This window comes from Scyliorhinus torazame, chromosome 6 (genome assembly GCF_047496885.1).
Source record: "Scyliorhinus torazame isolate Kashiwa2021f chromosome 6, sScyTor2.1, whole genome shotgun sequence".
Classification (NCBI taxonomy): domain Eukaryota; kingdom Metazoa; phylum Chordata; class Chondrichthyes; order Carcharhiniformes; family Scyliorhinidae; genus Scyliorhinus; species Scyliorhinus torazame.
Window position 1 is genome coordinate 145,909,195 of NC_092712.1, and position 25,229 is coordinate 145,934,423.

General features: G+C 46.9%; 1 protein-coding gene across 2 annotated transcripts in view; it reads right to left on the minus strand.

The window, feature by feature from the left end:
* The window catches only part of LOC140425054 (protein SPMIP7), a 105,161-nt gene extending 101,748 nt beyond the window's left edge, over nucleotides 1-3,413 (minus strand). Inside the window, exon 1 of one of the 2 annotated variants that reach the window (XM_072508869.1) lies at nucleotides 2,445-3,412. In XM_072508869.1, the coding sequence (XP_072364970.1) occupies nucleotides 2,445-2,850 (406 nt within the window). In that variant the 5' untranslated portion in view covers nucleotides 2,851-3,412. Of the gene's footprint in view, nucleotides 1-2,444 lie in introns of both variants that reach the window. The other variant, XM_072508870.1, reaches the window with a different exon arrangement.
* Nucleotides 3,414-25,229: the final 21,816 nt, after the last annotated feature.

A 25,229-nucleotide genomic window follows, 5' to 3' on the forward strand; every position in this document is an offset into this window, starting at 1 on the left:
TTCTGGCCACCACAACCCAAAGATGTGCAGGGTTGATCATGCGAAATTGCCCCTTAATTGAAAAAAAAAATAGTTGGATACTTTAAATTTTTTAAAAATAGCATTTTTCCAATCCACTGGAACCTATCTCCACTGCCACTTCCTATTTCACCTGCGGAAGGAGCAGCGCTCCGAAAGCTAGTGACATTGAAACAAACCTGTTGGACTTTAACCTGGTGTTGTAAGACTTCGTACTGTGCTCACCCCAGTCCAACGCCGGCATCTCCACATCATGACTTCCTTTAACACCTGAGGATGTAGGCCATGAGGCCCTGGGGACTTGTCTGCCCAAATCCAATAGTCTGTTGAGTATTGTTTCCTTATTGATGCTGATTGTTCTAAGTTCCACCCTTTCTATTACCTCAGAATTACCCTTTCCTACAAGGATGTTACTGGTGTCCTCTACCATGGGGCAAAATACTGATTTTGCATCTCCGCCTATTCTGTGTACCCACTATTAACTCTCCGGTTTCACCTTCCAGATCAACATTCAGTTTAATGACTCTTCTCTTTTATGCACCTTATAGAAGCTTTTGCTATCCTTCTTGATATTTTGTGCGAGCTTTCTTTTGTAATTTACCTTTGTTCTTTTTATTACTTCTTTAGTAACCCTTTGTTTAAAGTTTCCCAATATTCCAGCCTGCCACTGGCCTTTGCAACATGGTATACCTTAGTTTTTGCCTTTATATCATCCTTAACCTCTTTGCTTAGTCGTGGATGTTTTTCACCCCTCTTACCGTTTTTCTTCCTCTCTGGAATATAATTTAGTTGTGAGGAATTGAGCATCTCCTTAAACAACGGCCACTGCTCATCAGCTGACCAACCTTTTAACCTTCCTGCCCATTCTACTCGGGCCAAATCTGTCCTTATGCCTATGTAATTTCCTTTGTTTAATTCCAGAATGTTAGTGTGGGAGGGACTCCACTTTCTCACCCCGAGACTGAATTTTGAATTTGATCACTATTCCATCGAGGATCCATAACTACAAGATCATCTATTAATCCCTCCTCATTCCTGGTTGGTTCCACAACATAATGTTCCAAGAAACAATCTCTAATACATTCAATGAACTCTCCCTCGAGGTGACCCTTGCCAATTTGATTAATCCAGTCGATGTGCATATTAAAATCACTCATGATTATTTTTGTACCTTTCTTCGAAGATGTAACAAGCCAAGTGGATAATGGGGATCCTGTAGGTGTAGTGTATCTGGACTTCCAGAAGGTGTTTTATAAGGTGCCGCACAGAAGGTTAATACACAAGATTAGATCACATGGGATTAGAGGTGATTCATCAGCTTGGACAGAAGACTGGCTGATGGACAGAAGACAGAGAGCTGGGATAAATCGGTCATTTTCTGGGTCGAAAGTTGTAACTAGTGGGGTGCCACAGGGTTCAGTCCTTGGGCCCCAACTATTTATAATCTATATTAAGCCCCCTGTATTTCCTGGTTTATACTGTGCCCCACTGTAGAACTACTTTTTGGGGACCTATAGATTACTCCTACCAGGGACTTCTTCCCTTTCCACATCTTGATCTCCAGTGCTTATATCATTTTTAATTACAGCACTGACCCCTTTCTTCACCAGCAAAGCTACACCACCTCCTTTTCCTTTTAATCTCTCTTTCCGAAATACTGAGTACCCTTGAATATTCGATTCCCAGACCTGGTCTCCTTGTAACCATGTCTTAGTAATCGCTACCAAATCATACCCTTTTGACTCTATTTATGCCGTTAACTCATTAATTTGGTTCTGAATGCTTCACGCATTTAGATACAAAGCTTTTAAATTTGTTTTATTGTCAAATTTTCCTATTCTTTTGTAATTCCATGTTGCAAAAAGACATTCACCCGTTCTGTCCCTCACCTTTATTTTCTGGTAACCATCTGCCACATCGCTAACGTGCACTTCTACTTCCTCCTTTTAATTTTAGTTTTCTAATTTGCCCTGCAACTGAACCCTCCCCCCTCCATTAACCAGTGCCAGTCTGTACCTCCCACCCTGGCATCCCCATCAGCCAGTGCCGGTCTGTACCTCCCACCCTGGCATCCCCATTAGCCAGTGCCGGTCTGTACCTCCCACCCTTGCATCCCCATTAGCCAGTGCTGGTCTGTACCTCCCACCCTGGCATCCCCATTAGCCAGTGCTGGTCTGTACCTCCCACCCTGGCATCCCCATCAGCCAGTGCCGGTCTGTACCTCCCACCCTGGCATCCCCATTAGCCAGTGCTGGTCTGTACCTCCCACCCTGGCATCCCCATCAGCCAGTGCCGGTCTGTACCTCCCACCCTGGCATCCCCATTAGCCAGTGCTGGTCTGTACCTCCCACCCTGGCATCCCCATCAGCCAGTGCCGGTCTGTACCTCCCACCCTGGCATCCCCATTAGCCAGTGCTGGTCTGTACCTCCCACCCTGGCTCGGATGGCTGCCGATGACACGGATCTGGAGTTCCAGCGTGAGCTCTGGCTTTGCTGCTGGATGTCGATGGGGATGGCGGTGCGAGCTCTGCACTCGCCGCCCGGCTCTCTGTAAAACGCCAAGTTGGGGATCCTCTTGGTGCAGCTCTCGGCGCTGTGCCCGGCGCTCTTGAAGCCGGAGCTGATGTCCAGAAGCTGCACCTCGTGTCGGTGCGGAGCCAGCGGGTAAAGGTCGTCCGGAGCGGACGAGTCCGGGCTCCAGCGGGCGAACGCGGCGTTATCCTGCTCCTGGAAACTGGTGAAGAAATGCCGGTCCTCGGGCCCCCTCACATAGGGAATGACAGTCTGACCCATGGCCGGCGCCGGCCGCGCCAGGCTGACAGCGGGAGCCATGGCGGCAGCTTCACCTTCAGCTTGCTCTGTGCAAAGCTCCGGATCGGGCAGGGAGAGAGCCAAGAGCGAGGGTCCGAGCTGCTCTGCTCCTGTGACCGGAACCTAGGAAGAGAGTCCGGCACCGGGGCCAAGAGCCGCGTCCTGTCGCTGCTCGGCAACCGAGATCATAGAGGCCGGAGCCGAGATCATAAAGGAGCCGGGATCACAGAGGAATCAGCCTCCAGCCCGCACAAGCAAGCTGAAGGAGAAAGTATAAAGGGCCGCGTCTCCAGGGTAACAGGCAGCACCAGAGGAACCTGAACCATCAGAGACAACACTCTCCCTCTGAGAATCTCTCCACATATCTCAATCCTCAGGCACCGCCACTTTGCCAATTTCCCCACTTCTCATCTTGGCGTGCTCACTCGAACTGCTTACCTTTGCTTTGCACTGGCTGCCATTAGGCAACTGAGCCATGTGGGATGGACAGCAGCTTCCAAGGGATGCTCGGTAACACCATGGTGCATTGTACAGCTCAATAAAATATGTGGATACACTTCAATTGCATTAAATGGTTGCACAGCCAGTTGGAGACAGGAGCTGAAGCAATATTGTTTGCCTCTGAAATCCAATTTTGGTAGACATGGGTATTTTAGGGCATGTTTCTCAGTCTGGAAGCAGTTTCTGCTTTCATCCAGATACACCTGGGCAACCTTCTGGCTTGAGTTGATAATTGGCAAGCAATATTGATGTTCAATGATGTTACCGTTGTTGAATCCCCCACCATCAATATCCTGGGGGTTACTGTTGACCATAAACTTAACTGGATCAGCCATATAAATACTGTGGCTACAAGAGCAAGTCAGATGTTTAATGTTCTGCAGCGAGTAGCTCACCTCCCAAAGTCTGTCCTCCATCTACAAGTTAGAAGTCAGGGGTGTGATGGAATACTTCCCACTGCCCTGCATGAATGCAGATCTAAACATACCCAAAATGTTTGGCAACTTCCAGGGCAAAGTAGCGCACTTCTCATAGAATCTCATAGAATCTGCAGCACAGAGATAAGCACTTCGGTCCAAACTTGTCCATGCCAACCAAAAAGCCCATACAAGTTAACCCCATTTGGCCCATATCCCTCTCAACCATTCCTACTCTCTACAGTTTAATAACATCTTTCCTATAGCACGGCGACCAAAACTGAACACAATATCCAGGTGCAGCCTCACCAATGTTCTGCACAACTGCAACATAACTTCCCAACTTCTATACTCAATGCCCTGACTGATGATGGCCAGCATGCCAAAAGCGTTCTTCATTGCCCTGTGGACCAGTGACTCCACCTTTAGGGAACTGCGCACTTGAACTCTGAGATCCCTCTGTTCCACAATGCTCCCTAAGGTCCTACCATTCAAAGTGAAAGTCCTACCTTGCTTTGACTTTCCAAAATGCAACACCGCACACTTATCTGTATTGAACTCCATTTGTTATTTCTTGGCCCACTTCCCCAGCTGATCAAGATCCTGCTGCAATTTTTGATAACCTTCCTGACTGTCTACAATACCACCTATTTTAGTATCGTCTGCAAACTTACTGATGAATGAAATGAAATGAAAATTGCTTATTGTCACAAGTAGGCTTCAAATGAAGTTACTGTGAAAAGCCCCTAGTCGCCACATTCCGGCGCCTGTTCGGGGATCACGCCTTGTACTTTATCATCCAAATCATTGATAAAGATAACAAACAGCAATGGGCCCAGCACTGCCCCCTGAAGTATACCACTGGTCACAGGCCTTCAGTCCAACAAACATCTTTCCACCATTACCTTTTTCTTCCAACCATTTAGCCAATTGTATGTCCAATTTACAAGCTCTCCCTGGATTTCATGTGATCTAACCTTCCAGAGCAGCCTACCATGTGGAACTTTATCAAAGGCCTTACTGAAGTCCATTTGGACTACGTCTACCGCCCTGCCGTCATCAACCTTCCTGGTCACTTCATCAAAGAACTCAAATTTGTAAGGCATGATCTCCCTTGCACAAAGCAGTGCTGACTACTCCGAATCAAACGCTGTCTTTCTAAATTCCTCTCGAGTAACATATGTGGTGGGTAAGTTACTCGAAAGTAAGCTTTCTTCCTTCTTCCTACTCAATAAGACAAATTGCATAATCCTGAAATCACCTGTGCCACTACTCTCTCCAAACTCATCTTAGTCCTGTTCCCCTGATCATGTTCCAACCAGATACATGTCAACCAATAAGTGTGATCATGTTGATTGAGTAACTTACCCACCACACATGTTAGGCTTACCGGTCTATAATTCCCAGGTTTTTCTTTGCAGCCCTTTTTAAATAAGGGCACAACATTTGCTACCCTCCAGTCTTCTGTCACCTGTGGCTAATGATGATGCAAATATCTCAGCCAGGGCTCCCGCAATTTCTTCTCTAGCCTCAAGCAGTGTTCTTGGATGTACCTGGTCAGGGCGAGGAGATTTATCCAACTTTATACATTTTAATGCATCCATCACCTCCTCTACTGTAATGCGAACTGTCCCCAATATATCGCCACTAACCTTCCCTGGTTCCCAAGTCTTCATGTCTTTCTCCATGGTAAACACAGAGGAGAAATATTCATTGAGAACTTCGCCATTTCCTGCGATCCCACACATATGTGTCCACTTTGGTTTAGTTATTCTTTTCCATTAAAATACTTAAAGAATCCCTTTGGATTCACCTGAATCCTCTCAACCAAAGCTACCTCATGCCCCCTTTTGCACTCCTAATTTCCTTCTTGAATATACTCCAATATCCCTGTATACCTCCAGGGAATCCTTTGATTCCAGCTGCTTGTACATGACCAATGCCTCCTTTTCCCTGGCCAAAACCTCAATATGTTTTGTTATCCAATGTTCCCTACTACTTCCAGCCTTGCCCTTCACCCTAACAGGAACGTATAGACCCTGAACTCTAGCTATTTCACTTTTAAAGGCCCCCCACTTGCCGGAGACCTCTTTGCCCTCAAACAAGCTCCTTCAGTAAACCCTTGCAAGCTCCTGTCTAATTCCATCAAAATTTGCCTTGCCCCAATTTAGAACTTGCACCTGTGGACCAGTTTTGTCCCTTTCCATAACTATTTTAAAATTAATAGAACTCTGGTCCCCCACCGTCACCTCAGTCACTTGCCCTGCCCTATTTCCCAAGAGTCGGTCAAGTTTTGCCCTTTCCCAAGTAGGACCCGCCACATACTGCCTGAGGAAACGTTCCTGAACACACTTAATAAATTCCTTCTCATCTAAGCCCTTAACACTATGGCAGTCCCAGTCTATGTTAGGAAAATTAAAATCCCCCACTGTGACAACCCTATTACTTCTGCAAGTCTCCACAATCTCCCTGCATATTTGTTCTTCTAATTCCCGTTGACTTTTTGGGGACCAATAGTACAACCCCTGTAAGGTCACCATCCCCTTCTTATTTCTTAGTTCCACCCACAAAGCCTCGCTGGATGATCCCTTGGTTATTTCATCTCTGATTACTGCTGTGATGTTCCCCTTAATCAAAAATGCAACTCCCCAACCTCTCTTTCCTCCACCGCTGTTCCGCCTAAACTGTACCCTGGAACATTAAGCTGCCAGTCCTGTCCCTCCCTTAGCCATGTTTCAGTTATGGCTGTACCCCAGTTCCACGTACATATCCATGCCCTGAGTTCATCAGCCTTACCTGTCAGCCCTCTTGCATTGAAATAGATGCAATTTAATCCAACAGATTTTCCCTGCTCCCTGCCGTGCTCTTGCCTATCAAGTCTATTAGCTTGCCATTGCTGAGTACTGCATCTACCTTCAGTCCCTCATTTGCTTCCCTGCCGCTGAGCATCCCATCCTCTCCTGCCAATCTAGTTTAAACCCTCCCTTGTAGCACTAGCAAATCTGCCTCCCAGAATATTGGCTCCCCTCCAGTTCAGACGCAAACTGTCCCTCTTAAACAGGTCATCTCTTCCCCAGAGAAGACCCCAATGATCTAAGAATCTGAATCCCTGCCCCCTGCACCAATTCCTCAGCCACGCATTCATCTGCCACTTGATTGGCATCTCCTTAAATATTTCACTCGCTCCACCTTTTGTGCATCGTAGCAGCAGCATGCATTATCTACAATACGTACTTCAGCAATTCGCCAAGGCTCCTTCCAAACCAGTGACCTCTACCAGCTAGAAGGACAAGGACAGCAGACACATGGAATATGTGTAACACTCTCTTGTCCTGGAATCATATTGCCATTTCTTCACTGTTACAGGGCTGAAACCTGGAATTCCCTCCCTACAGTACTGACACCAGACTGCAATAGGTTTGAGATGATGTTTCATCACCACCTTCTCAAGGGCCGTTGGGGATGAGAAATAAATGTTCACCTTTCCAGTAAGAGTCACATCCCATAAATTAATTTTTAAAATCAGCAGCTGTTGCCCCAAGTGTAAGCATTTTCTTATTGGCTACATGACACACAACTGCCTTCAGGAAATTGGAAGAGCCTATTTTGGTAGCTCATCAATTTTGATGTTTAGATACCTAAGCACACTACCAGAGGACTGGCTTAATCATTGACATAAAAGCAAATTACTGCGTGCTGGAATCTGAAACAAAAACAGAAAATGCTGGACAAGCTCAGCAGGTCTGGCGGCATCTGTGGAGAGAGAACGGAGCTTACATTTTCAATCTGGATGACTCTTTGCCAAAGCTGGAGAGAACTGGAAATAGAATTAGATTTATACTGTTGTGGGGGAGGGACGTGGAGCAGTGGGGCTGGATAGAAAGCCAGTTATAGGTGGAGAATAACAAAGATGTGGACAAAAAGACAAAGTGAATGTAAATGGCGCTGATCATGGCTAAGGAGGGTGCGGATAGTGGCACATTAAGAGATTAGAATGTGTTAATGGCAGAACAAAGGTAAGTGGTGTGTCAAAGGACAACTTGGAACAGATGACCTTAGTGCGGTGGGGTGGGGAAGCGGAGGTAATGGTGAGGGAAAAACATTGATGAAAAAAATGAAAATAAATTAACAGAAATAAAAATGGGGTGAAGGTGGAGGAGCGAGTTCACAGTCTGAAGTTGTTGAACTCAGTGTTAAGTCTGGAAGGCTGTAACATGTCTAATCGGAAGATGAGGCGGTGTTCCTCCAATTGCGTTGGGCTTCACTGGAATATTGCAGCAGACCAATAACAGACAAGTGGACATGAGAGCAGGACAATGAGTTGCACAGAAAGGTCTGGGTCCAGCTTGTGGGCAGACTGAACGTCCCAATGATCATAAAATGCTGCCTTGAGCATCGCAACTGTCTTGCCGCTCTATCTGTTGATAGCAAATCAAACTGTATCTGTAGCTTTTTCCTGCCCGCAAGTAACTCTGGAGCAGGGTCCAGCGAGTACTGGTAGTCCCCCTCCAGGATGGAGTCCACCAGCCTCTGCCGCTCCACCCTCGCAGACCTTTCCACGTGAGCCTTGTACAAAATTATCTCCCCTCTAATGATCACCTTAAGGGCTTCCCGCAGCATAGAAGGTGAGATAGACTCACTTATTGAATTTGATATACTTCCCAATAGCGGAGGATAAACGCTCGCAAATTTTTTTGTCCGCCAACAATGCTGTATCCAACCTTCATGGCGGGCATTGGGAGGTACCTGACTGTAAGGCCAAAACCAGTGCGGCATGGTAGTACAGTGGTTAGCACTGTTGTTTCACAGCGGCAGGGTCCCAGATTCGATTCCTGGGCTTGAGTCACTGTCTGTGCGGAGTCTGAACGTTCTCTCTATGTCTGCGTGAGTTGCCTTCAGGTCCTCTGGTTTCCTCCCACAAGTTCCGAAAGACGTGCTTGTTTGGTGTATTGGACATTCTGAATTCTCCCTCTATGTACCTGAACAGGTGCTGGAGTGTGGCAACTAGGGGCTTTTCACAGTGACTTCATTGCAGTGTTAATGTAAGCCTAGTCGTGACAACAATAAAGATTACTAATATTGTAAAATATGGAGCACGGTCAATATTACAATCGTCGAAAACCCTGCCTTCTGCACCAAGGAAGGAGAGACCTTCCCATCACAAAAATGTCAATCCATGAGTAGATCTGGTGGGCTTGGGAAAAAAAGAAAAAATCTTTATCCTTTGGTTGTAAAAAATGTCACGGATCAGGCCCCCGCATCTGTTCTATAAAAACCAATAACACCTTTGCCATCCCAGAAGGAGCCAGCGATTTGGTCCTGGATCGATCCATTCTCGGATCCAGAACGCAGTTTAAGTTCCCCCCAGGATTAGCTGAATGGAGTTGAAGTCAGGAACGGAGGCCAGAAACTTGTTAACAAAACCCATATCCAAATTTGGCACATAATATTAACCAGGACCACTAAGGTGCTCAACAATGCCCCACTAACAATCGTATATCTACCATTAGGATCCGCTAAGATCCTAGCAGCTGACAATTGAACCCTTTTATTGATCAGAATTTCTGCCCTCCGTGCCTTACCATCGAAACTCATGGGAAATACTTGACTTACCCATCCCTTCCGCAACCTGGTCCCTTACCCGCAAATGGGTCTCCTGCAGAAACACCACGCGGCGCTCAAACCTTCCAGATGCGCAGATACCCTAGTCCCTTTCATTGTGCCATTCAACCCCCTTACATTTCAGGTGATTAACCGAATTGGGGGCCTCACACCCCCCTCAATTCGGATTCAGCCATTTCCACCAAGAGTGGCCATCCAACAATTACTTAGACAGTACAAGCACCAGGCCCAACCAAGATGGCTGCCAAACATAATAAGATAAAACAAGGAAGAACCAGTAGTCACCATCAGCAAACTATCCCTATCCCAACTCCCCACCTTCCCACCCCCAAACACAACCACACCCAAAAGTATACACATAGCAAAGAGTCAAACCTAACCTCTGAAATCTTACTCCTAACCCTAACCCCAAACCTAACAAAAATACTAAGCTCATCATCCAAATCTAAACTAAGATAATGAGCTGCAGCTACCCCCCCCCCCCCAACTCCGCTCCCATTAACTAGCTAACAATTCAGCCAGCAGGGCGGCCCCACCCAGTCAAGAAAAATATTGACAACAGGAAAAAAGTAGAACTAAACCCCTTGCAACCACGAACTCCAACAGGAAGCCAACATTTATCCACAACAATTATAACACCAAGAACAAAACTGCCATACCTTGAGCCCCTCAACCAAAACTGACCTTTGAAACTATCAACCCACCCAAAAACAAAGAAATATAAACATGCATAAAAAACCCAACCACTTCCTACACTCACTTACCACCCCGAACTTCCAAATAGCACACATAAACACCGATCTATCCGCACCCAACCCATGCTTTTTTACAAATGCCTCTGTGTCCGCCGGCAGATCAAAAAATAGTTTTTAGATTCTAAAGTTACTCTGCGCCTCATGGGCTACACCACCCCAAATCAAACTCCCTTCTAAGATAGGGAAGCCTTAACTTTCTTCCTCACCAGCTCCGCTCCAATGTCTTGACACATCCTGATGGCGTGACCCATTTATAATCACAATTATGCTTTGCCCATCTCAGGACCCATTCCTTCTCTTGAAACCTGTTGTAGAAAATCTGGCAGCCAATTTACACACATACTGTGGAACGTACAATCACATCTGCGGTGGTTCACCAGGACGGGGCTTCTGCATGAGTGTCCGGTGCACTCAATCCAATTCAGGAGGAGACGTGAATCCACCCTCCCCCACCATCTTTCCAAACATCATTGAAAAGTATTCTGTGGGAGTTGGGCCTTCCATTCCCTCTCGCAACCCCATGATTCTGATGTTCTACCTCCTAGATCGATTCTCCAGATAGTCCACTTGGCCACCCGTGGCTTATGCACCTCAGGCAACTGTAACATCTCAGCTTCCAGAGAGGCAATCTGGTCACTGAGTTTCGTGAGAGCCTCCTCCACTCCCTTTAACGTGACACCATGTGCCTTTACCGACTTGTTGGTCTTTTCCTGCGCTGACCAAATGAGAGCCAGGGCCTCCTCTATCAACTGTTTCTGTTCTCAAATTCAGTTGCCAAGATGCCAGTAAGCTCCTCGGCCATTAGCAGAGTGGAAGGAGCCACTGCACCACCCTCCACCATTTCTCCACAGAAGAGCCTTGAGAAGCCTCTGACTCTGTTGACAAATTTTTGTCTTCAGTCTTCTTCAACTTGGTTCTTCTGGGCATTTCCCTAATGTGGGCACCTTATAACATCGAGTGGGTGGAATTTCAAACAAAATTCCCCCAAAACTTGGTGAAAAGGACCGGAAATACCGTACTCTGGCGGGAGCTATCTCGCGTGCATTCTTCCTCTACATACTGCCACCTGAAGTCTGCCCATGTTGACAGTGAGCTCCCAAGGTATGGAAAGTGGTCCACATTATCCATTTTGGATTTTGATAACCAGGGGGCAGTACTGTGTGACAGAGGTAGGTTGGTGGAGGCCCTTTGTCTTACCAATGTTTAGTGTAAGGTCCATGATCTTGCTTACTTTGGTGAAGGTGTTGGCGATTGTTTGGAGCTCGACCTCTGAGTGTGTGCAGATGCAAGTATCATCTGTATATTATAATGCAATGACAGAGGATGGGCTGACATTGGACCTGTCGGGGGCGGAAATTGAACAGGTTCCCATTTGTTCTATAGTTTAGCTTCATTCCAGCGGGGAATTTGCTGAGGCTGAGATGGAGCATTGCAGCAATGAGGATCAAGAAGAGTGTTGTTGTAATGACACACATTTGCTTGACACTAGTCCAAATGCTGTGATGGATTAATTGGTTAGGATCATGGCTTGCATGTCATCATGGAGCCAGCAAAGGTTGGTGATAAATGTTTGGAGGCAGGCAAAACAGAGGAGGGCGTTCCGTAATCCTGGAGGCAGAAAGTGATTAATAATGATCACTTATTGTCACAAGTAGGCTTCAATGAAGTAACTGTGAAAAGCCACTAGTCACCACATTCCGGCGCCTGTTCGGGGAAGCAGGCAAGGCAATTGAACCCGCGCTACTGGTCTTGTTCTGCATTACAAGCCAGCTGTTTAGCCCACTGTGCTAAACCAGCCCCTTAAAGAGGGCTCTTGCTGCGGGGATCTTCCCTGTGGCCAACTGCAGGGAAATTCCTATTTAGTTACTGGAGTTGGATGTTGCATTTCTTAAATATAGTCATGATTATGACATTTCTGAGATCGACAGGCATAACATTCTCCTTCCAGATAAGGGAAATGAGGTCATGTATTTGCGCCAATAGTGCTTCTCTGCCATGTTTTGGTGCTTGGACGGGGATTCTGTCTACTCCTGAAATCTTGTTATTCTTTCGTGTCAGATGACCTTTTCCACCTCATGGACGGTTGGGGTTGTGCTGAGGTGGTGGCGGGTAGCTATGGGATGTAATCCAGGACACTCCCATTGTGGACAAAGTCTCAGTTGAGATCTGTCCAGCGGGTGCTGACTTCCTCTCTGTTCTTGATGAGGACATTTCTATTCTTGGCCAGCAAAGGGGTGGGGCCTTGGGTGCTTGGGGCATCGGTGGTCTTGACTGCGTTAAAGAAACCTTGAACTTCATGGTTGTCAGCAAACTGCTGGATCTCCTGCGCTTCCTCCGGCCACCATCTGTTCTTTCGGCCGCGGGTTTTGTACTGGGCCTCAACTTTCAGCTGTCTGTAGAGCTTCTTTCTTGCTTTCAAGTTGGGTTGCCGTTTCCGGTTCGGTTGTGACTTATCAGGTCCTGGATCTCCTGATCTTTCTCATCGAACCATCTTGGTATTTCCTGTTTGCATGACCAAGCGTCTCTTTGCAGGTGCTGATTATGGGAGCCTTGAGGGCAGACCAGGTGCTGTGGACACTCTGCATCTCTGGGTCACTAGGATTTGTCAGATGGGCAGTAAGGCGCTGGCTGAATAGGGCTCTCTTGTCAGGGTCTTTGAGTGCCTCAGCATGTATTTTCCAGCAGCACTGTTTCTGTTGCAATTGCTGTTTTTGGGTTATATTGATGTTGATCACTGAATGGATTATATGGTGGTCCATCCAGCATTCGCCAGCTCCTGTGATGGTGCGGGTGACAGGCACATCATTGAGATCCCTTGCTCGGATGATGAGGCAGCTGAGCAGGTGTCAGTGCTTGGAGTGAGGGTGTTGCCATGAGGCCTTGTACTTGTCTCTCTAATGGAACAAGGCAGTGGTTATGACAAAGCCATGTTCTAGGCATTTTGTCAGGAGTGGGGTGTTGAATTTCCCTACCTGCTTCTGCCGATTACGCCTCCCCAGATGTCTGTGTCCTTTCCAACTCCATGTTGAAGTCACAAAGGAGGACCAGTTTGCCATCCGATTGGACTAGGAACAAGGATTGCTTGAGGCTGGAGTACGATTCCTCTTTGGACTCATCTGTAGCTTCCAGTATTAGGTGTATACGCTAAGGACTGCAGCACACTGGTTCTGGGCAGGGGTGAGCCAAAAGGTCATAAAGCATTTATTTATTCTGCAAGGGTCAAGTAGTTTGTTTTTAATGATGAAGCCAACCCCTGGAGATGACGATCTTCTACCGGTTTATCTTTCCAGGAGAAGGTGTAATTGCCACCTTGTTCCTTGAAGGTGTAATTGCCACCTTCCCTTGTCCGCCGGATCTCGCTTAGGGTGGCACAGTCAATGATGAAAGACCTTGGACGGGATTCTGCGGGAACAGGTGGGGCGGGCAACTCTGGCGGGAAGGAGTGGCGTGAACCATTCCGCCGCCGGGCCACCACAAAGGTGCGGAATCCTCCACACTGTCAGGGGCTAGGCTGGCGCCTGAGTGGTTTGCGCCATGCCGGCCGGTGGGCAAGGGCTTGCGCCAGGCCAACCGGCGCCGAAGGGCCTCCGCCGGCCGGCGCGAGTTGGCGGATGCGTGGGAGCGCCAGCCTGTGCTGGTGTCATCCCAGTGCATGCGCAGGGGGGGTTTATCTCCGCGTCAACTGTTACAGTGGCCGACATGGAAGAATAGAGTGCCCACACGGCACAGGCCCGCCCGCGGATCGGTGGGCCCCGATCACGGGCCAGGCCACCATGGGGGCACCTCCCGGGGACAGATCCCCCGCGCCCCCCGAGGACCCCTGAGGCCACCCACACAGTCAGGTCCCGCCGGCAAATTCCTGGTGTAACATACGCCGGCGGGACTGGCCGAATACGGGCAGCCACTCGGCCCATCGCGGGCCAGAGAATCGCCGGGGAGGACCGCTGCCAGCAGCTGCCAACCGGCGCGGCGCGATTCCTGCCCCAACCAAATCCCCGGCGCTGGAGAATTCGGCAGCCGGCAGGGGCGGGATTCACGCCGCCCCCCCCCCCCCCCCCCCCCCCACCAGCGATTCTCCGACCCCCCTCGCCTTCTGTTCCAGCTCCTGAGCTCAAGCGCAATAATAGCAGTACACCGTTCTGGTCTGTCACTGTTCGAGTTTCCCATCAGGGTCCTGATGTTCTCGGTTCCGAACTTAATTTTAAGGGATGGAAGATGCCTGTGTGTGAGTTCTTTTAATGTGGTCTGGCCATTTCACACCAGCTACCACATGAGCCTGACAGAGCAAGGCCTTGTTCCAGTGGCAAGGGAGACCAAGACAACTGGAGACCAAGCTCCGCTGTATGGGCCTATGATATACAAACACACATATACCTGTGGTGAACGTATTGTATTAACCATTCACCATTGTATTACACTGTATCATTCTGTTGCCCATGTGGGCTCCACCTATGGACCATTGTACGATATTGCACAGAACGTATCATGTTGGTGCCCTTGTGGGCTCCGCCCCTGGCTCCGCCCCTTGAGGGGAGATATAAAGAGCAACTGCCCTGTAGGCAGCCCTCACAGAGCAGTCGCAGGCAGGCACTGTTCTAGTCGATTAAAGCCACTGTTCACTTCAACTCTCTGTATCATGTGAATTGATGGTCGCATCAATTTAATCGACTACTCTACCAACCGCAACACGTATTTCCTAAACGTCGTTGACGAGTACTCCCGCTTCCCCTTTGCAATCCTTTGCCCCGACATGACCGCGGCCACTGTCATTAAGACCCTACATAGTATCTTCACCCTGTTCGGTTTCCCCACTTACGTCCACAGTGAACAGGGCTCCTCGTTTATGACGTTATATTGAGCATGGATCAAGCTGAACCTGCTCGATTGCTTCGATTAAAACATCAGACTTCGGATTTCTCCTGCTCTATAGTCCAGCCACCTGATTTCCCTAAAGTAGAAAACAATCTTTAGGTGCAAACACAATACTTCCGAACTAAATAGATTGACAATACATATCGCAATCTCCCCCCTGCCATCCCTGCCTTAGGCAAATGGCACAGCCAGAGAGGTAAAGCTGAAAACAGACAGCCAGGAAATCTTCATTTAAAATCAATGAGTGCAAAGACTAGCAGTATATAGGATTTCTAACATTACTATTAGAGCATTTTATTTAGGGATACTTATGTGTGGTTAGCAGCTCCTCACTTTGATGAAAGTTGTTCAATACTAACCTTCATATAATGGGAGACAGATCTTTTACAGTGGGCGAAGGTCAACAGAGTGGCAGGGCTTGTGTTCACTCTAGTGGCCTACTGCTGGCATTGTCAATTTGCCTAGAGTTACTTAACCAAATTCAGTCAGGTTCAGGCAGGATTGCTTCCTCCTTCAATTAACCTGGAAAGAAGGGGCAGGAAAATTGTTATGGCAGACCCCATCGCCCATTACAGCGTAATAGGCTGGTTACCTCTGGGTCAGCTGAAATAGAGCCTCGGAATTTTATTTGAGAACAGCAATGCTGTCGCCGCTCATTCCTGATGTGTCCAAAAAGCGACAGAGAGAAAATCTCCCCTCAAGTCACCAGTGTTAATATTATACATCATCGAAAGAAAAGCTATAATAATTCCAATTAAAAAGTGATACATAGACACAGGTCCATTATTAAGCACCTCAATGCATGTTGTGTATTTATATACAATAGTTTGATATGGTCTAAAGCCCATTTGACAGTATTGAGCAGTTAATATTGAGATCATAAATTAATTACTGTACAGTTAAAATCTGACTCTTGATATTGTATTCGATCCCCCTTGAGATAAAGGCCAACATTCCATTAGTCTTTCCTGATTACATTTTGTAGCTCGTATGTAGTGATTTCAGTATATTATTTTATTCTCTTTTTCCAAAGTGAAAATGAAAATCACTTAACAATCCTGCAATTTCCTTATTTTCCCCATTGTCGTTTCCCCCGCATCTCCCTTTAATGAACCCACATTCTCCTGTATCATTCTATTTCTCTTAATAAATTTACCAGAAAACCTTTGGCTGTTAGCATTGATATCTCTTGTATTTTTTTCATATTCCCTTTTTGAATGCTATATTACTTTATTTGTACTGCTTTTTAATAGCTCTCCCAGTGTGCTGTGCTGCAATTTTTTCATTGTATTTGCAGAGTCTTTTATTTTATTTGATACTGTCTCTGACTTTATTTGTTGACTATGGTTGCTAAACTAACAAGTGGAGCTTTGCCTTTCTCTTGAATGTACTGGTTTTGTGTTGTAGTAATAGTCCTTTGACTACTTGGTAGGTTTACCCATTAACAGCTCAGTCCAGTTTACTGTAATTAATTAATTGTTTAACTATCCAAAGTTTACTGTGCCTGAATTCAAAACCATGGTTTATAACTCTCTCTTTACCTTCTCAAGTTTAATATCAATTACAGTGCATATTATGCTCACAATTTGTGGCACGTTTCCTTGCTATCAAATTGTTAACTACTTCCAGTTTGTTACTCATTATTAAAATTTACGAAGGATATCTTGTCTGCTTTAAAAATTTTGTTCAAGAAAATTGTCCTGAATACATTCAACAAATTCATTGCCTTTGTTGCTTCTTTACCTGTTCTCCCAGTCAACATGAAAATTAAAATCTTCCATTACTGAATCATAGAGACAGTGCAGAAAGGGCTCTTCAGTCCATTGAGTCTGCACTGACAATAACTACCCCTAATCTCGTGCTAATCCCACTTACCAGCACTTGTCCCATTTCCTTGAATGTGATGGTGTTTCAAGTGCTCATCCAAGCCTCCAAAACCTTCCCAGGCAGTGCATTCCAGATTCTGAGTGAATTTTATTTTTCTCAAATCCCCTTGGATCTCCTGCCCCTCATCCTAAAACTACGCCCCCTTGTTATTGAGCCCTCAACCAAGGGGAACAGCTGCTTCCTATTTACCCTGTCCAAACCCAGGCGGGATTTGGACGGGCTGACTGAATGACATGCATGGCAGATGTGGATAAATGTGAGGTTATCTGCTTTGGTAGCAAAAAAGGAAGGCAAATTATTATTTGAATGGGTGTAAACTGAGAGAGATGGATATCAGCGAGACCTTGGTGTCCTCGTGCATCAGTCGCTGAAAGTAAGCGTGGAGGTACAGCAGGCAGTAAAGAAGACAAATGATCTGTTGGCCTTCACAGCAAGATGATTTGAGTATAGGAATAGAGATGTTTTGTTGGAATTATATAGCGCATTGGTGAGGCCACACCTGAAGTATTGTGTGCAGTTTTGGTCTCCTGATCTGAGGAAGAAATGTTCTTGCTGTGGAGGGAGTGCAGTAAAGGTTTACCAGGTTGATTCCTGAGATGGCGGGACTGTCGTATCAGGAGAGATTAAATCGGTCAGGATTATATTCATTGGAGTTTAGAAGAGTGAGAGGGGATCTCATAGAAACTTACAAAAGTCTAACAGGATTACACAGGGTAGATTCAGAAAGAATGTTCCCAATGGTGGGGGAGTCCAGAACTAAGGGTTATAGTTTGAGGATAAAGGGTAAACCTTTTAGGACTGAGGTGAGGAGAAATTTCTTCACCCGGAGAGTGGTGAATCTGTGGGATTTGCTACTACAGAAAGTAGTTGAGGCCAAAATGTTGTGTAATTTCAGAAAGGAATTAGATATAGCTCTCGGGACTAAAGGGATCAAGGGATATGGGGGAAGGCGGGATCAGGGTATTGAAATTGATGATCAGCCATGATCATAATGAATGGCAGAGTAGGCTCGAATGGCCAAATGGCCTCCTCCTGCTTCTATTTTCTATGTTTCTATGTAAACCCCTCATAATCTTATACACCTCAATAATATCCCCTCTCAGCCTTCTCTGCTCTAAAGAAAACAATCCAAGATTATCCAGTCCTTCCTTATAGCTCAGATGCTCCATCCCAGGCAACATCCTGGTGAATCTCCTCTGTACCCCCTCCAGTGCAATCACCTCCTTCCTATAATGAGGTGTCCAGAACTGCACACAGTACTCCAGGTGTGGTGTAACCAACATTCTACACAGCTCCAACATAACCTCCTTGCTCTTATGTTCTATGCTGCAATCGATAAAGGCAAGTGTCCCACATGCCTTCCTAACTACCCTATTCACCTGCTCTGTCGCCTTCAGGGATCTATGAACAAGTACCCCAAGATCCATCCGTTTTTCTGGGCTTTCTAGTGTCCTGCCACTCATTACATACTCCCTTGTTTTGTTTCATCTTCCAAAGTTCACCATCTCGCATTTCTCAGAGTTAAATACCATCTGCCACTGCTCTGCCCATCTGACCAACCCATCTACATCTTCCTGTTACCAACAAGCCTCTTCTTCACCGTTAACAACTCTACCAATCTAGGGGTCATCTGCAAATTTACCTATCATTCCCCAATGTTCTTATCTGTATCATTAAATATATAATAAACAAGGGGCCCAGCACTGATCACTGTGTATGCCGCTAGATACCAGCTTCCAGTTACTCATACAGCCTTCTACCGCCACCCTTTGTGTTCTGCTACTAAGCCAGTTTCAGATCCATCTTGACAAGTTTCCTTGAATTCGATGTACTTCAGCATTTTCAATCATTCTCTAATGTGGGACCTTGTCAAAGGCTTTGCTAAAACCCATATAAACTACATCAACTGCACTTCCTTCATTCACACACTCGGTCACTTAATCAAATAATTCTGTCAAATTTGTTAGCCGTGGCCTCCCTCTGACAAAGCCACGTTCACTATTCCTAATCAACTCAAACCTTTCCAAGTGGAAATTAATTCTCTCCTTCAGAATTTTCTCCAATCGTTTCCTTCCCACTGACGTGAGACTCACCGGTTTGTAATTCCCTGGTTTATCTCGACCACCCTACTTGAAAAGTGGAACAACATTCCCCAGTCCTCTGGCACTTCCCCTGTGGCTAGGGAGGAATTAAAAACTTGCGTCAGAGCCCCTGAGATTTCCTGCTTATGTCACATTGCTTTTGCTAAGTGCTATCCTGATTCCCATATTTACATATCTCCGCCATCCCCTACTTCCTCTTCATAACATCACCACTGTCAGGTCTATCAACTATTCCAACCCCACTTCTGATAGCTACCCTGCAGCCATTTAATGCTCTGCGAAAAGTCAGTTGGTTGGAGGCAGGCTCCAATTCAGGAAGAAGTCCTACTCAAAGAGCTTTGGAGGAATATTGGGAAAGTAGGACAAATCTCAAACGCGCAATAAAGAGGGCTAAAAGGGGTCATGAAATATCTTTGGCTAACAGGGTTAAGGAAAATCCCAAAGCCTTTTATTCGTATATAAGGAGCAAGAGGGTAACTAGAGAAAGGATTGGCCCAATCAAAGACAAAAGAGGGAATTTATGCGTGGCGTCAGAGGAAATGGGTGAGATTTTTAATGAGTACTTTGCATCGGTATTCACCAAGGAGAGGGACATGACGGATGTTGAGGATAGGGATGGATGTTTAAATACTCTAGGTCAAGTCGGCATAAGGAAGGGGGAAGTTTTGGGTTTTCTAAAAGGCATTAAGGTGGACAAGTCCCCAGGTCCGGATGGGATCTATCCCAGGTTACTGAGGGAAGCGAGGGACGAAATAGCTGGGGCCTTAACAGATATATTTGCAGCATCCTTGAGCACGGGTGAGGTCCCGGAGGACTGGAGAATTGCTAATGTTGTCCCTTTGTTTAAGAAGGGTAGCAGGAATAATCCAGGGAATTATAAACCTGTGATCTTGACGTCAGTGGTAGGCAAACTGTTGGAGAAGATACTGAGGGATAGGTTCTATTCACATTTGCAAGAAAATAGACTTATCAGTGATAGGCAGCATGGTTTTGTGCAGGGTAGGTCATGTCTTACAAATCTAATAGAATTCTTTGAGGATGTAACAAAGTTAATTGATGAGGGAAGGGCTGTAGATGTCATATACATGGACTTCAGTAAGGCGTTTGATAAAGTTTCCCATGGCAGGTTGATGGAAAAAGTGAAGTCGTATGGCGTTCAGGGTGTACTAGCTAGATGGATAAAGAACTGGCTGGGCAACAGGAGACGGAGAGTAGTAGTGGAAGGGAGTGTTTCAAAATGGAGAAAGGTGACTAGTGGTGTTCCACAGGGATCCGTGCTCGGATCACTGTTGTTTGTGATATACATAAATGATCTGGACGAAGGTATAGGTGGTCTGATTAGCAAGTTTGCAGATGATACTAAGATTGGTGGAGTTGCAGATAGCGAGGAGGAATGTCAGAGAATACAGCAAAATATAGATAGATTGGAGAGTTGGGCAGAGAAATGGCAGGTGGAGTTCAATCCAGGCAAATGCGAGGTGATGCATTTTGGATGATCTAATTCAAGAGCGGACTATACGGTCAATGGAAGAGTCCTTGGAAAATTGATGTACAGAGTGATCTGGGAGTTCAGGTCCATTGTACCCTGAAGGTGGCAACGCAGGTCGATAGAGTGGTCAAGAAGGCATACAGCATGCTTGCCTTCATCGGACGGGGTATTGAGTACAAGAGTCGGCAGGTCATGTTACAGTTGTATAGGACTTTGGTTAGGCCACATTTGGAATACTGCGTGCAGTTCTGGTCACCACATTACCAGAAGGATGTGGATGCTTTAGAGAGGGTGCAGAGGAGGTTCACCACGATGTTGCCTGGTATGGAGGGTGCTAGCTATGAAGAAAGGTTGAGTAGATTAGGATTGTTTTCGTTGGAAAGACGGAGGTTGAGGGGGGGACCTGATTGAGGTCGACAAAATTATGAGAGGTATGGACAGGGTGGATAGCAACAAGCTTTTTCCAAGAGTTGGGGTGTCAATTACAAGGGGTCACGATTTCAAGGTGAGAGGGGGAAAGTTTAAGGGAGATGTGCGTGGAAAGTTTTTTACGCAGAGGGTGGTGGGTGCCTGGAACGCTTTGCCAGCAGAGGTGGTAGAGGCGGGCACGATAGTATCATTTAAGATGCATCTAGACAGATATATGAACGGGCGGGGAACAGAGGGAAGTAGATCCTTGGAAAATAGAAGACAGGTTTAGATAAAGGATCTGGATCGGCGCAGGCTGGGAGGGCCAAAGGGCCTGTTCCTGTGCTGTAATTTTCTTTTTTTGTTCTAACTAACTGATTGCGCAACATGCATGCACAAGTCAAAAAAAGCTATGCCAATGGGTGCATTGGAAACTGCTGGGACTACATTGAGTCTCACTGAAAAAAGTACCATGAGCTCAGGATGGGGTGTAGGCCCTTGATGCACCATCAATAACTACTAAAACGAAGGTTGTAGTGCAACTGAAGGCTTTAATAAGTTAGAAGTATTCCCCAGCAGCTCAGGTACAGAATGAGGGCTGCTGGGATGGCACGAGTTCTTATACCCCGCCTATCGGGGCGGAGCTACCATGCTCTACAGCCAATGGTAAAACCCCTAGGTGTAACCAATTGTACGTCAGCCTCTCAGGTACTGTAATACCTGATAATACCACATTCACCCCCTGTTAAAAAAAGAGTCCGGCGGGGGTGGTGGTCAGCAACTACAAAATGTAACAACATGGTATAATCAGTTATGGAGGTACCGTGATACCTCCTTACAGTGTTTAGTGATTATTTACAAGTATGGCAGAAATATACACTCAGTGTTTAATATTTACAGGTCAGTTAAAATGTTGCAATCAGTCGGTCGGGCACCCTGGTCGTCCTCTGTGATCGTCTGAGCCTCAGTGGTGCCTCCGGTGGGGGCTCGGGCGTCTGCGATTCCGGGAGCGTGTCTTCGGCCTCCATGGCAGCTTCGTCACCCCTAGACGGCGCTGGTAGGAAAAATGGCTGACCCGGGAAGGGGGCGCCTGTAGGGGGCATCGGTGGGTGGGGGGGCCTAGGCAGGGGCGGCGGAAGGACTGATCCTCCTGTAAGGTGCTGCGGTGGAGGGGGGGTGGGGGGGGGGGGGACTGGTGGCTGGCATGTACGTGGAGTTCCAGCGGGCGCCAGGTCCCGTAGGGAGACCGTATCTTGTCGGCCATCAGGGAACGCCACGTAGGCGTATTAGGGGTTAGCGTGTAGCAGATGGACTCTCTCGACCAACGGGTCCGACTTGTGTGCCTGCACGTGTTTTCGGAGCAGGATGGGTCCGGGTGTTGCCAGCCAAGTCGGGAGCGAGATCCCGGAGGAGGACTTCCTGGGAAAGACAAGGAGACGTTCGTGAGGTGTCTGATTGGTGGTCATACAAAGCAGTGACCGGATGGAGCGGCGGGCATCCGGGAGGACTTCTTGCCAGCGGGAGACTGGGAGGTTCCTGGGCCGTAGGGCCAGTAGGACGGTCTTCCAGACCGTTCCGTTCTCCCTCTCTATCTGCCCGTTTCCCCGGGGGTTGTAACTGGTCGTCCTGCTCGAGGCGATGCCCTTGCTGAGCAGGAATTGACGCAGTTCGTCGCTCATAAAAGAGGACCCCCTATCACTGTGTATGTAAGCGGGGAACCCGAACAGTGCAAAGATGCTATGGAGGGCCTTGATGACGGTGGTTGCGGTCATGTCGGGGCAGGGACTGGCGAATGGGAACCGGGAGTACTCGTCAATCATGTTCAGGAAATACGTGTTGTGGTCGGTGGAGGGGAGGGGGCCTTTGAAGTCCATGGTGAGGCGTTCAAAGGGACGGGAAGCCTTAATCAGGTGCGTGCTCTCATGCCGGTAGAAGTGCGGTTTGCCCTCTGCGCTTTAAAACACGCCAGCCAGTGCTTAAAGATCACTGCTGAGTTCGCCGCATGGGGACTGAGTTGCAGACACTCCGGCTTGATTCGGAGATCCATCCTTTCTACTTAAATCGAGCTTATTAAATTGTTGCACGATCAATAACTACTAAAACAAGGTTGTAGTGGAACTGAAGGCTTTAATAAGCCAGAAATATTCCCCAGCAGCTCAGGTACAGAATGAGGGCTGCTGGGACGGCACGAGTTCTTATACCCCGCCTATCGGGGCAGAGCTACCATACTCTACAGCCAATGGTAAAACCCCTAGGTTTAGCCAATGGTACTTCAGCCTCTCAGGTACCGTAATACCTGATAATACCACAGCCCTGAGGGATGGTGAGAGGCTGCAGGAACTGTTTTGCAAATGCCAGGTATTGAGGGGATATCTGGGAGGAGGAGCAGAACTTGGGGGATTCTCCCTTAGGGCCTGAGCAGGTTAACCTGATGGACGTCCCCATGCCTTTCTGACCTCTTCTACCAGACTAAAAATTACTGGTTGATGGGACGTGGCTCTTAAGTGGCTATTCATTGACCACTTAAGTGCTTTAAATGGGGAAAAGGCAGGCACGCTGCACTCGACCCTGCTCCCCCTTCCCACCCACCCCCCACCCCATCTCACCATGCCACAAAATCATTGCCAGGTGGAGGACACATAAGCAGTGGGAAAGATGCTGGCAAAACCTTACAGGCCCCTATCTGCAAACAGGGGATGGATGACAGCTAAATTTTGTCTATGGTATTTTCATTGCCTGAATGCAGTTTAGTCGGGCAGCATGGTCGGCACGGGCTTGGAGGGCCGAAGGGCCTGTTCCTGTGCTGTACATTTCTTTGTTCTTTGTTCTTTGAAATCTCGTCTTCCTGTATTTGTACATATATTAACAATGCAACACCTTTCCTTATATTTTCTAAAGGTTCTGTGGCATGGAATATTTAGCTTCCACCAGTGGCTACCTTCCAGCCAGGCCCCTGCAATGATCACTACTTTAAATTATTACAAGACTCTTGTTCGGGTAATTGTCCCACTCTGCTAAGACTTCAGGAGACCAGCGACCACGACACCACACAACCTTGCCATGGGAACCTCTGCAAGACGTGCCAGGTCATTGACATGGATACCACCATTACACATGAGAACACCACCCACCAGGTATGCGGTACATACTCGTGCGACTCTGCCAATGTTGTCTCCCTCATACGCTGCAGGAAAGGATGTCCCGAGGCATGGTGCATTGGCCAGACCATACAGACGCTGCGATAATGGATGAACGGACATCACATGACAATCACCAGGCAGGAATGTTCCCTTCCAGTCGGGGAACATGTCAGCAGTCAAGGGCATTCAACCTCTGATCTTCGGGTAAGGGTTCTGCAAGGTGGCCTTCAGGACGCGTGACAACGCAGAATAGCCGAGCAGAAACTGATAGTCAAGTTCCGCACGCATGAGTACGGCTTCAACCGGGACCTCGGATTCATGTCTCATTACATTCCTCCCCCATCATCTGGCAAAATCCTACCAAACTGTCCTGGCTTGAAACAATTCACACCTCTTTAACCTGTGATTATCCTTCCATCCAGTCACACCATCTGGACCTGTGAAGACTTAATCACCTGCAAAGACTCGCATTCAAAGTATCATCTTGCATCATTGATTTTGTTTATATATGTGATTGTGGAACCCAACTCTTCACTCCCCTGATGAAGGAACTACGCTCTAAAAGCTAGTGATTCCAAATAAACCTGTTGGACTTTAACATGGTGTTGTAAGACTTCTTATTCTGCGTTTGGACAGCATTTTCGAACTAATCCTCAGTGTGTTAAAAATTACTTTGACAATCAATTTAAGGCTGTCAGTCAGGTTCGCAATGTGACACATTTGCGTGTACTGGAAACTACATATATAATAATAATATATAATATATTATATATATTATATTATATATATTATATTATATATAATAAATATATTAATGAACAGGGCCCTGTTCTTTGCAGACAGAAAGAACATGTATACATATTGTGCCTGTTTCAGCTCATCAAAATAAATGACAGCCATTTGCTGGTTCAGTCCTCATGGCATTATGTAAATACTATGAGCAATGCAAATACATGGTCATAATAGATGATCTCTTAATTTTTGATCACTGTTTAATGATTCCTAAATCGATGCAAGAAGAGATCCTCTACAGGCTCCATGGAGGCTGCCTAGTAGTTGCAGAATATACAGTATACACACTGCAATCCATGTGGTGGCTGGGAATCACACGCGCTATTTTAGATTTCGTCCTATCCTCTCACACCTGCCACATTAACAACCAGACACCCACAGAACTCGTGACATCCAATTTTCCACATTGACCTTAG